The following is a 12,060-nucleotide window of genomic DNA, read 5'->3' as shown; positions in this document are numbered from 1 at the left end:
TATATATATATATATATAAATATAATAAATTTCTCAGAACACGAATTTCGATAAGACGAAGCGCTTGAGGTCACAAAACTCGAATTTTATACACACACACACACACACACACGACACACACATATATATATATATATATATGCATACATGGTGCTTGCAATAAAGCGTCTCTTCTTTATGTCAGCTGGAAAAATTGGCGAAACAATCGGTAGCAGTTAAGATAGCACGATCGAGTGAGATACATTCCGCTAACTTGCACGCGAGACTCGCTTCGCTATTGTCTGGCGCACAATGAAACGTCGTGTGGAAAAAGGCACGGCGTTTGAAAAGCATCCGGCTTGAAGGGTGAATAGAGCGTTTACAGCAAAAGAAAACTGACGTTGCCGCTCGTGCTGAACAAGTTTCGCCGCGATATCTATTATAATTCCTGCACGATTGAAAATCGCGTTACCAGGCGCACGTTGTTTACATTGTCGGATCACGTTCGAGGAAAGATATAATTGATGGCGCTCATCATCGGCTGCATTATTAACTGTCTTTGCGACCAAAATCATCGGGTTCACGGTCCATTTAAGAATGTCGCTCAGAAGGCTATATCAACGTATTCGGATGTGGGATGGACACAACGGGTACTTTCTCCCGGCGCTTTCTCCGAAGTCGCGCTACGCGATCGAGGAGATTACTCGCATGTGTCGTCGTCCGAATCTCGCAGATATTTATGATCATAGAAAGTCGCATTCGCATGTTCTGTAATATTACGAAACGCGTAAGAGCGGCTCGTTAGGTAAACTTTTCCGCGAAATACAAGCCGCGTCTCTCGCGAGACCATCGCGAACGTGACTGACCGCGATCTGCTTCTTGGCGCGTCGCAAATTCTTCGCGATTCTCGGATAAATCATTTACGAGTAAATTACTACGTGTCACGCATTAATTACCAGATGGATCTTTTAAGAATTCTTCCAGTTCTAGGAATATTACGAGATATCTTCTTATTTCAAATACTATAAATTCGTTCTTCAGGATGGATATTTCTAACGAGAACTGAAAAAATCTGCCGACATATTCATGGATCCAACGAGGATGTTTAATTATACAATCGGATACTATCACTTCGTTTCTAAATGAAACGACCAGACTTCTCACGGTAAAATTTCTTTCCACAGGGAAATGCCTGCGTTGAAGCTCTTCGGACGAAAATGGTTGGCAGCAACCGACGATCTCGTATATCCCGGCATGTTCGAATTATTTATCCGCGTTGTATGGTGAGTCGCTAACGATGAGCAATCCGCAATTATCGATTAGCCTCAGAATCGTCGCGATATTAGCCACGACAATAGTAGCATACGATTCGATGCATAATCTAATAAATTAAAATTACTCCCAAAATTAAATGTTCAAATTATTCCGTTCGAAATGAAAATATGAGAAACATAATATTTTTGAAAATAAATCTGAATAACCAAATTCTTTCTCGCACAGATCAATACGACTGATTGTTGAAGTGCGACCGCGACGGATCGTTGTTAGCGTGTCTCTCGTAATCGAATGCATATTTTTTATAGGCTGATGCTCATAGGAATCGCCTGCGCGAGGTACTACGAGAATACGTGGAATTGTCGGTTTGGAGGTGACTTAGTGCGTGCATATCTCATAGGCGAAGTAGTCATGCTCAGTATCGTCACGCTTTTGATACTCGTCATCATCAGGCATAGCGCAAAGGGGGCCATCATGGACACGCATGCCCGACGCTACGTCGAGCCACTACTGACAATCAAGTGAGCAATATAAGTAAACGAGCGTCACGTCAATCAGCTTTCTAGACCAATAGCTTCTGCAAAATGCTTTTGTGCAAAGATATCATCCTTTCTATTTTCATCACATTAGATTTGAATAGAAGGTTGTTCTACCCATAAAATATGAAGAATGTTTATAATTACTACGTGCAAAAAGCTATAAGTGGAATGGTCGCACTGATTTCGACGAGATTCCGAAATTATAATTCCATCACCTTAAATATTTATTCTCATTCATCACTCACCGAATTGCTTCAGAATCATAGCCGGCTACGCTCTGCTCCGCGTATATCTATAACGATAAAAACAATTTTTAATTATTTAAATCTTTTAATTATTTAAATCTAAACATCTGACTTAAAACGAATATAAATTGATTTATGTGAAGGAATTGCGTATAAACATAAAAACGGATTCACTATTGTAGCGTGAATCATCCCGATAGCTATATTCCGTCTTTCAATCGCAAAAGATAAAAAGGACTATAAAAAATCTATGAACCTACCTTCAAGTCAGCCATGCGCGGTCCGAACCGGATCCTCCGGTATGGCATTAATTCCATCTGTTCTTTCGGCCGCAAATTCCACTTCTAAAATCAAAAATAATTTCTGACACAATAACAAGAGATTGCTCGATGATGACGAATAAAGAGAGTTTGTTATTGTCTAATTTCCTTTAGGATTTTATGAAGAAAGAATTTGATACATAGTCACTTTTTAAACATTACGATGTCTTCGACATGATAATTGTATCGCGAATATCGTAAGTTGTAACAATGATAGTTCGGATTTATTTCACGAAATTAAAAATAACGAATCCGCGACGCGACCCGACGTATATGACTTCGCATCTAAGACTGTTGGTTACAAGCTTATCTACGATACGCCGAAAACTCGCACAATGACCTTCAGCGCGTATAACCTTAAGCTCGCGCTCGACCACAAACGTACACAACAGTGACTAAAATACGTTATAATACGATTTGTTTAACTTATATTTAATATTTAGAAATGCATTTTCTCTATGCTATATGTGTTTATATACATAAAATTGGATTATTTCTAACACATATTTCAATAACAATAATCCCTATATACATGAAATTGCTACTTCCCAGCAAACATCAACTAACGATAACATAAAATCAATGTTGTAATTTCCCATTTAACAACGTAACATAATATATGCGTTATATTGTATTTACATTATTGAGTGGGAAATTATAACATTCATGTTGTTATTTTTAATTGATGTTTGCTGGATTGTTATTGTGATCTTACAATTACCATATGATTTCGGTATTAAAATGTCTGAGATTAATATTGTTTAAATAACAAAGACACGACAAATTATGTTGATAAAAATCATTAAATTCCTCTATAATATCCATTTGCAACTATCTAATCCGTTGCAAATCGTAAGAATAATAATATTACATTTAATAATTATAAATTAATTATTAAATAATTAAAATAATTATATTATATTAAAAATTTCACTTTTAAACAGAAGAAATGTGCAAAGGGTAAATATTTACATAAGGTAAATAAATAACGAGCAATAGCTCAAATTTTTTGAAAATTATTCAGGACTATGTTCTTGATAATATATGTCAATATTATTGACTTTTGAAAATATTCATATGATTCCATAATACGGATTGAATAATCATGAAGTAAATATTTACATAAATATCCTGTTCTATATAGCTACACTGCTGAACTGACGCAATAAATTAGAGCGAGACAAGTATATTTTGTCTTGTTCTAACTTATTGCAGTTCAGCAGTGCAGCTGTAAAAAATAGATCACTATGATGATTTTACATAAATATTACATAAATATTGACCGCACGATTATTCAATCCGTTTCAAATCATACGAATACTGTCACGATTTAACGTATCATACACATTTGACTGTTTAATTATTATATATTCAACATTCGATGCGCTGCTATGACTCTCGATGATCATTGAAAGTCTTCATTGATGCGATCAGAGTATCGATGTTGCTACCGGAGATCGGCTGGAACGTTCTGGGCAGCCTATGGATTTTCGGACAAAGCGTGGAATGCGAGCACGAGCACTATTCTATCACCGTCGTAGAGACGTTGGTACTCTTCGACTGGATCCTGATTGGTCTCAGCATCTTCGGCCTCGCCCTGGTGTTCGACCCGATCGGCTCACTGGAGAAGAAACAGCTGGAGAACACCGTGGAGCACGGCAAGCACTCGCGCATCTGGCTACGGCGATTCAGGTTCCTGTGGTGGATGCGTAAGGACGAGAGCGCGAGTGAGACCTTTCAACATGTCGCTGGTGAGACATAGGTACGGCTAAACTACGAAGAGGTCTTGCCGCAATCGAAATTGGAACGTGGAGCCAATCGTGTTCCGATCGAAAGCCGAGCGTGAGAAGCCGCCTGGACGCTAAATCGTACCTTCGCTGATCCTCGTTCTGGTTTTGGCCGCTGGTGGGACTTTCTTCTCGACACGTATCGCTTTCCCGCCGCGCGAGGAAATAGCGATCGCGCGATCCGCGATATGCAAATTACAGCGAATGTTGAGCAAATCCCGAAAGCGCCACTCGAAAGTGATGGGCTCAAGTGTCCTCTTGAGTATTTTCATGTCGTTGTAACTGTTGTTGAATATATCATCGTGGAATAACCCCTTCACTCCTCTCAACCCTCGATGTATCATTGTGTATGGTCATAATTAAACTATAGGATTAATTTATCCTGTTAGAAAAAGAAATGAGTAAATGTTTCCTTTGTTCCTTAGAAAACCTCCAAGAAAGAGCAAAAATCATAAAAAAATGTCAAGCCTTACAAATAATAGTTTGAACCACATAAAGGAAAAAAATATTCAAAAACTAAAGTTCGATCCAGTTGACTCTGGTACAGGAGGGTTGACAATATAACGCTTCTTTGACCGTTCTTTAAACTCGCAGGTCTGTTAACCGCATTATTCCGAGGCACGGATTTGGTGCCCTCGGACGTGATGGCGGGTTGCATTCTGCTGAGAGTTCGGCAGAAACGGGAAACTCATGAATTGCGAAGGTTAAATTTAATCCCACGCCCAAAGTATACTTCAGGTATGCCATTCGTATGTTAATCGCCGGAGAGAAGGCAAAGTCGCGTGAGTGTATCGAGTATATGCCGGCCGCTAATTGTCAAATATTTGCTATCCGGATTTTACAGACGGCACCGCGATCTTCTCCAATACGCCCAACTGGATGTCCTTGGAGGCCGCCCATCATTTCTCACAATTGTCAATCGCCGTCTACGGCTGGCTCTTCGTACTATACCAACATATGTGTACCGGATGTTTCCGTTTGGTGCGGGGCATGACATGCTGCGCTTGTTTTCGGTAAATAAAAGAAAACTATTACGTATATCGCTCTATACGTTTGATACTATTAAAGTTGTTTTTTTTTAATATATTATTCATAATTAATTATTTTTATTTTTATTATTTTTATTATTAACCCTTTGCACTCGAGGACTCCGGAGCGGAGCTATTTAAAATTTGTCTTCAAACTTAAAACAAACTATTAACAACTATTAACAAATTAACAAAATTAAAAAAACAATAACATACAACAATGACTTTTCTTTTAATGCGCATATCATTTACTTATATGTGAATATGATCTTTCCACTGAAATTACCTCGAGTTGCTGGTAATATGAATGAAAAAAAACTTGGAGTGCAAAGGGTTAATTTTGTATTAATTAATTTTTATAATTGTTTTTGTTCACAATTGTATCCTATCGTCCGCTTGTTTTTCCTTTGTTTTAATGATCTTTTTCTGTGGAGAACATTTCGCAGCAATTTGTGTGCTCTTTTAGACGAAAGCGTAACGTTATTCTCGACGACAACTGCTGCCTCTGTAATTTCTCTGGCGTGAAATATTTGTCGAAATTGTCGGAGGAGGACATTCTATTTGCCTCCTTCAAGAATCATTTGTGCGAGGTTGGTATGTTGCTCCTAAATCGTGATCTCTCCACGGTCGTGGCTTTACGTTAAGTATTACATTCTCGGGAACCCCGTAGATACCGTTTTGCGTGATCGCGGATCACAAGACCGCCAATATCGTCGTGGTTATACGAGGGTCATTATCTTTACGGGACTTAATTACTGACTTCGCAGCCGCGTCCGATTCGTTCGAGTGTCCAGGTGTTCCTCCAGGTAGTACGGTTAGTACGCAATTGCTTCTTCGTCTTGTTCGCCGCACGTGTATCAAATAAAGGTCGATTTCGAGTTTCGGGAACCAGAATATAATTTTCAGGCGCACAAGGGTATGGTGATGGGAGTGAAAATAATATTAAAGCAACTGAAACATCATAAAGTCTTGGAGAGAGCGTTCGCCACGTATCCTAATTACCATCTGACGCTTACGGGTAAATATACTTGCTTGTACGGTTGCGCTAAAACGCCGTTGGCAAATAGCTGTAAATTCTATAATGAAGTAACATGGTGCCTTTGTAGGTCACAGTTTAGGAGCCGGTTTAGCCATTCTGCTAGGATTACTGATACGGCCCCGTTATCCGGACCTGAGAGTCTACGCGTTTTCTACGCCAGGTAATTGCCGCGTAACGCTAAATTTATTCCGGTAATACATAATATTTTCACCCGCTCAAAGAATGCGTTAAGTGCTGTCGTTTATTATTTCGGCCGGTTCTACCGCTATGATAGGATGTTTCTTGCAATTTTTAACGAATTGTAATTGTTCACAAAAAGCTGGACTGCTCAGCAGAGATGCTGCCAGGGTCACGGAAGAATTTGTGTTGACCGTGGGACTTGGTGATGACTTGGTAATGAGGCTCAGTGTGCACAGTATAGAGAATTTAAGAATCTCGTTACTGACGACATTACGAGCATGCCGGCTACCTAAGGTATTACGAGATTAGAGATAGAGATTCGCAATCAAATCAATGAATCTAACAAGGAAAATCACAAATTATGCCCCCCTATAATTATGATGCGTTTAAAATATGTTGTAGTCGAAGTCACAAAAGAAGGGACACGTATTCTTTTAAATGCTCAATTGTAGGTTCGGAAAGTGAAATATTAATTAACAATAAATTTAATATTAAATTTATATGGATATCAGATTGAAAATAAATATATATAAGTTAATGGAAAAAATATCGGCTTTTATATCTCTGAGCAATTATTTTCGAAACAATCGATATTTCCAAAATACTTTCAGAAATATCTTTAAAATTTTTAGAAGTGATAAGACCGACTTGTTTCTACAAATTCTTTCATGTCTTTAGTACAGAGTAGTTCTGAACGGATTTGGATACGCTTTATTCGGAGTTCCCGAGAGAGACTTAACGAAAACATGGGCCAATTGCAATATAATCAGCACAATTCCGAGCCAATCACCTTTACTAACTGAGGTCGAAATTGCGAGACGCGAGGTAAGATCGAATTGTCGCATTTGAAGAAATATAAAAAATGAGATAAATAAAAAAGAAACTCTAAATAAACATTTGTGACACACCTGATAAGTATACTAAACAATTCGCGCGCGCATACTGATTTAATAAGTTATATATTATACCACCTTTTCGCAGGAAAATAAAATAGTAGAGCGTGACATAACGAAGAGGAGATATTCGAAAGAGAAACTATTTAATGCTGGCCGTATACTTCATATAACGAGGTGTAAACTCGAGAGAACGGAAAGAAAGAGGTGAGTTGTCATCGCATATTTTCTTATTGAAATAATTCAGCGATATGTACAATTAACAATATAAATAAAATAATAATGTCATTTTTGCATTATTTCCATGTAGTAAGAAAGAACTCGCAAAGGAAAGGAAATACGAGATGCGATGGGCGCAAGCGGAAGAGTTCACGAAACTGTCAGTGATGCCGCGCATGCTCCTAGATCACCTGCCAGAAAATATAGAGCGAGCTTTGGCCACGTTATTAGAGCAACAAAATGACATACCCTATTACTTCGATCCTTAATGTAATCCAAAGAAATTATTTTAGAATTTTAATAAAAAGACATTTCACAAAAATCCAAACCTCCTATCTTCCTTCTGCTTAATACTTATTTCTTTTGATATATTCTTAGAGGACTCTGATAACGAAAAGTATGCTTTCATATAGGTGTGCTCGTGTAAAAAAAATTATCAGAGAAAGAGATAGATGATTCTGCTTTTTCTCTCTAGTAGAAATATTGAAAAGTTACGATTATTATTATCATATAAATTATTATAGAGCTGTATATTGAAAGACACTAAAATTTTTCTGTTCATTTTACTTGGATGGATTACATCTCAAGCACCAAAACATTAAAGCATCGATTTCTCAGAAAAAATAGCGTAGTTCTTTTAATTAAGCTAGTAGACATGAGATTAATCAATTTCTCTGCGCATATATTGCATACGATCATGCAATCCGTCTGGGTAAATTGTAATGTGAGATACATATTGAACATGCAATATGCTTCCACATCCGGTAGAACTTATTTTCTAGGGACTTTAGTTTGTGTAGTAATGTTTGTATTAATATATTCATAGTTTTGAGAACTGTGAAAGCTATAATATATAGCTAATAATATTGTATATAGAAATTAATGATTTAATTCCTCCGCGAAAAAAATAGTCAGAGGATGGAAAGTAAAAAAGGGGCCTTAATGTAATAACAATGCATTTAAATATTCCCGCGCTAATGAAACGTACTTCCGGTCCTCCTGATGGCGACGGTTTGGCTGATACCTTAAGGCCGTTCTATATTAGTTCCTAGTCAATTGTAACTCTTGTTACGACAGCCAATCAGAAGCGTCAATAGTGCTATTGACGCTTCTAATCGGCTGTCGCAACAAGAGTTGCGTCTGCTTGCGATAGGCTTGTAACTAATGTAGAACGATCTTTACTTGAGGGACCCTAGAAATAACCGGCTACTCGCGCCCTCGACCGGTGTGCCGCACGTGTGGCACTCGTCGTGATAGCTATTCACGGATTGCATCTCCGCGAGTCTTGAACATTGTAAAAGTGAGTAACCTAGCATATTTTTATTCTAGCATATGCGTAACCTCTATCTTTTCGATCGTGTCATTTAATATTTTACACCACGTGGTCTATTTGTATCAATTACATTTTTTTGTATTAGCACACGCATTAATTTAGAAACCACATGGAAATGTAAATTTGTTATTATCGGTATTTTATACATAACTTGATATATCATATATCTATATCGATTAAATATTGTCAATTGCCATCAATTCTGAGCGGTATATATCTTTCTCGTGGGATAAATTTATTATTAAAGAATCAATAAAATTTAATTTTTTTTCTTACATATATCAAACAGATGTCTGTAACATCCTCAAGAGTTACCAGCTTATCGAATATAATTAGAGATGTTTCAAAAATTACTAATCAGCCCAATAGAATATACTACAGGCCTCCAAAAGGTTTTAGACATATACTATGTGGTTGCAAATTTGATACAAAAAAAGAATATGAGGGCATGATAAGTTCATTTCGAGAAGGTGCTATTAAGGTAAGTAAATAAGAAAAAAATCTAGAAAATTCATATGTGAATAATCTTATCATTTAATATATATAAGAATTGTATTATATATTATAAGATGCTATATGGAAAATTCTCTTTGTTTTCTAGGACAGTGATTTAGTAAATTTTCTAGAAGAAATAAGGCAATATATAACCTTATTAGATTGTGAACATAAAATGCTTGTACAAACTCTTCTCGAAATCAAATGGACAGACAAGTCACCGGATTTGATTTCAACCTATAAAGCTTTTATAGAAGATTTAGTTTGTGCACGAGTTGAATATGCAAGAACTGTATTTGATCATCTAGTTAAATTGTTCAAACCAGGTAAACTTTGCATCTATTAATAATATTAATTTAAAGTTTATGTGATATGCATATATTTATTGCAATCTTTACTTAAGTTGTTGAAGATAATCGAGAACACAAAGACAAGGAACTCACGCTTCAAGATACAGAAAGGCTGAATCATATTCATGACATGTTAAGCAAAATTTTGAAAGTAGTACCAATGTAAGATATAATGAATATATATATATATATATATATATATAGAACATCTATTTATTGTTATCAAGTATATAGAAAATCTTGATATGAATTTTTACAGGTCGAGAAAATGTTTGTTATACAGCATTGAATCACAATATCCATATATTACACACAGCACTTATATACATGAAGTTTACTTACACGGATTATTATATATACCATATTATGCACCTTATCTAAGATCAGACATTATATCCATAGTTATCAATAGGTAAGTCCTAAATTTAATTTCTAAATGTGATCAAAAATAATTTAATGGTTTTTATGATAGAGCTTATATTGATAAATATTTACATAAAGTCAACCTCGTCAAAAATCAACGATATTGACATATGCTTAGGACATAATCCTGGCATGCAAAAAGTTTGAGCTGTCATTTGTTATTTATTTTTGTTAAAAAGTTATTAACAAAAGAAATCAAAGGCTAAAAGTTTCTGCATTTTGTTCAGGACTATGTTCTTGACAAAATATGTTAATTGATTTTTGTATGTAACCTTATGTAAATATTTATCCTTATATTTTTTCATGTTTTAGTTTGGCTTTATTAGATGTTAATATAACTATGAGGAAAACAAAAGGTTACCAAGAGTTATACGACATGATAGATAATACTAATGATGACCCAGCTACAGCAAATAATGATGCAGATAAAGCAGAACATGTCCAATTAATTGAGTGTACACTGGATATGTGTATGGACATATTTATGGAATTTATACACAAGTTTTGCTTCATTAATCCTATCGATCTAAATAAAAAAAACTTGAAAATATTGTACCATGATATTCTCACAGCATTCGATAAAGTACTACTACGTGTAGATCGCACACAATATGTGCAGTATATTGGATTCTACTTTTGTAGCTTTAAATCCGTAGTCGAACCATTCATAGACTATTTGTGGAAGAAAGTAACTGACTGGAATGAGGCACCAGTTATAAGACAATCAGCTGTTTTTTATATGTCTAGTTTGGCCGCTTCTGCCTCATTTATTACTTCTGAGTAATTATCGAACTTTCAGTATGTTAGCCTAAGTAATTCTATGAACAGTTCATGTATCTAACTCTTATCATTATCTTTCAGAACGCTGAAGTCGACAATTTATAGACTTACGGATTGGATACATGATTATATCGGTACGGACGAAACTTCAGATAGCTATGTCGACTTGAAACTGAATAATGTGTTTTACTCCGTTTGTCAAGCGTTCTTTTATTTGTTCGTCGCAAGATACGAAGAGCTTGTCAGGACAAGATGTGGTGAGTATGATGAGCTTATTGCACGTACGGACGTCATATATTTAAAAGTGGGATCCGTTTAAAAAATGTGTTATATTTTCCAGATATACTGTTCATCCAACAATTCGATATTCCGAGGATTATTTCGTGCAAATTAAACCCTTTGGTAGTGTGCGACAGCAAAATAGTACGAAATTTCGCCAATATCACGAAGATGTATCAACTTGCCTATTGTGACGCTATAATCGAAGACAATGCGCGTAAACGACTACCTATTTTCGGAGAACAGGAACTTCTACTTCCCACTTTCTTCCCCTTTGAATCTTGCGTATTAGAACGTAGCAAATCCAGAATAGCTCCTTTATTAATTAGCAATGAGACAAACAATGCTAGTAGCCAATTGAAAGATAGTCAGTAAGCAGTTTGACGACAGATTGGTGATAGGTCGAGCAGAATCTACTAACAGATCCATAGTCATCTGTGTTCGCAATCTACTGTTGTTTTGTCGACAGAGACTGTTGACAGAATCTGACAGCGGATTGATGGCAGAAAACGAGCAGGATCTGCAATATGTTCCGTTTAAATATATTGGAATAACAGATCCTGCTTGATTTCTGCTATCAGTCTGTCATCAGGTCCTGTTGTATTTCTGCCAGCAAACTGCTTACACAGTCTGGCAGACACCGCCAAATCTGCTTTTGCAAGTTTGGCTATTCGGGTACGAATATAAACGTTCCTGAACTAAATAACTGTGACACTGTGTCTGAGTCATTATAAGTGAATATATTTCCCTTTTTATATTTTTACTGTTTATAATTATTATTGTAGACGACAGAAAGAAGAGAAAAATACAGATACGTCGTATACAATATGGCAAGATTCTCCCGAACTCACTTCATTTAATTAGAAAATTGTGAGAATGTACAGACCCAAAATGTA

General features: G+C 36.2%; 2 protein-coding genes across 3 annotated transcripts in view; both read left to right on the top strand.

Moving 5' to 3' along the window:
- Positions 1–7,773, top strand: part of LOC106743981 (sn1-specific diacylglycerol lipase beta-like) — a 10,952-nt gene extending 3,179 nt beyond the window's left edge. The window contains exons 2-14 of the mRNA XM_014618343.1: positions 1,164–1,262; positions 1,563–1,775; positions 3,793–4,109; positions 4,740–4,883; positions 4,990–5,158; positions 5,640–5,763; positions 5,844–5,987; positions 6,080–6,191; positions 6,280–6,372; positions 6,532–6,686; positions 7,071–7,217; positions 7,374–7,492; positions 7,596–7,773. Coding sequence (XP_014473829.1) covers positions 1,168–1,262; positions 1,563–1,775; positions 3,793–4,109; positions 4,740–4,883; positions 4,990–5,158; positions 5,640–5,763; positions 5,844–5,987; positions 6,080–6,191; positions 6,280–6,372; positions 6,532–6,686; positions 7,071–7,217; positions 7,374–7,492; positions 7,596–7,773 — 2,010 coding nt within the window. The 5' untranslated portion in view covers positions 1,164–1,167. The remainder of the gene's footprint in view (positions 1–1,163; positions 1,263–1,562; positions 1,776–3,792; positions 4,110–4,739; positions 4,884–4,989; positions 5,159–5,639; positions 5,764–5,843; positions 5,988–6,079; positions 6,192–6,279; positions 6,373–6,531; positions 6,687–7,070; positions 7,218–7,373; positions 7,493–7,595) is intronic.
- Positions 7,774–8,702: 929 nt separating this feature from the next.
- On the top strand, positions 8,703–12,060 carry LOC106743974 (RNA polymerase I-specific transcription initiation factor RRN3). Of its 2 annotated transcripts, none has more exons than XM_014618334.1 (8): positions 8,703–8,804; positions 9,127–9,318; positions 9,439–9,658; positions 9,736–9,844; positions 9,942–10,094; positions 10,418–10,885; positions 10,967–11,142; positions 11,226–12,060. In XM_014618334.1, exons 2-8 carry the CDS (start codon positions 9,127–9,129, stop codon positions 11,537–11,539), a joined length of 1,632 nt encoding a protein of 543 aa, XP_014473820.1. In that variant the 5' UTR covers positions 8,703–8,804; the 3' UTR covers positions 11,540–12,060. The 2 variants fall into 2 exon arrangements, with proteins under 2 accessions (XP_014473820.1, XP_014473821.1); XM_014618335.1 differs by lacking the exon at positions 8,703–8,804 and adding an exon at positions 8,828–9,046.

This window comes from Dinoponera quadriceps, unplaced genomic scaffold (genome assembly GCF_001313825.1).
Source record: "Dinoponera quadriceps isolate SergipeBrazil2010 unplaced genomic scaffold, ASM131382v1 scaffold1252, whole genome shotgun sequence".
Classification (NCBI taxonomy): domain Eukaryota; kingdom Metazoa; phylum Arthropoda; class Insecta; order Hymenoptera; family Formicidae; genus Dinoponera; species Dinoponera quadriceps.
This window is presented reverse-complemented; position numbering and strand designations above follow the sequence as displayed.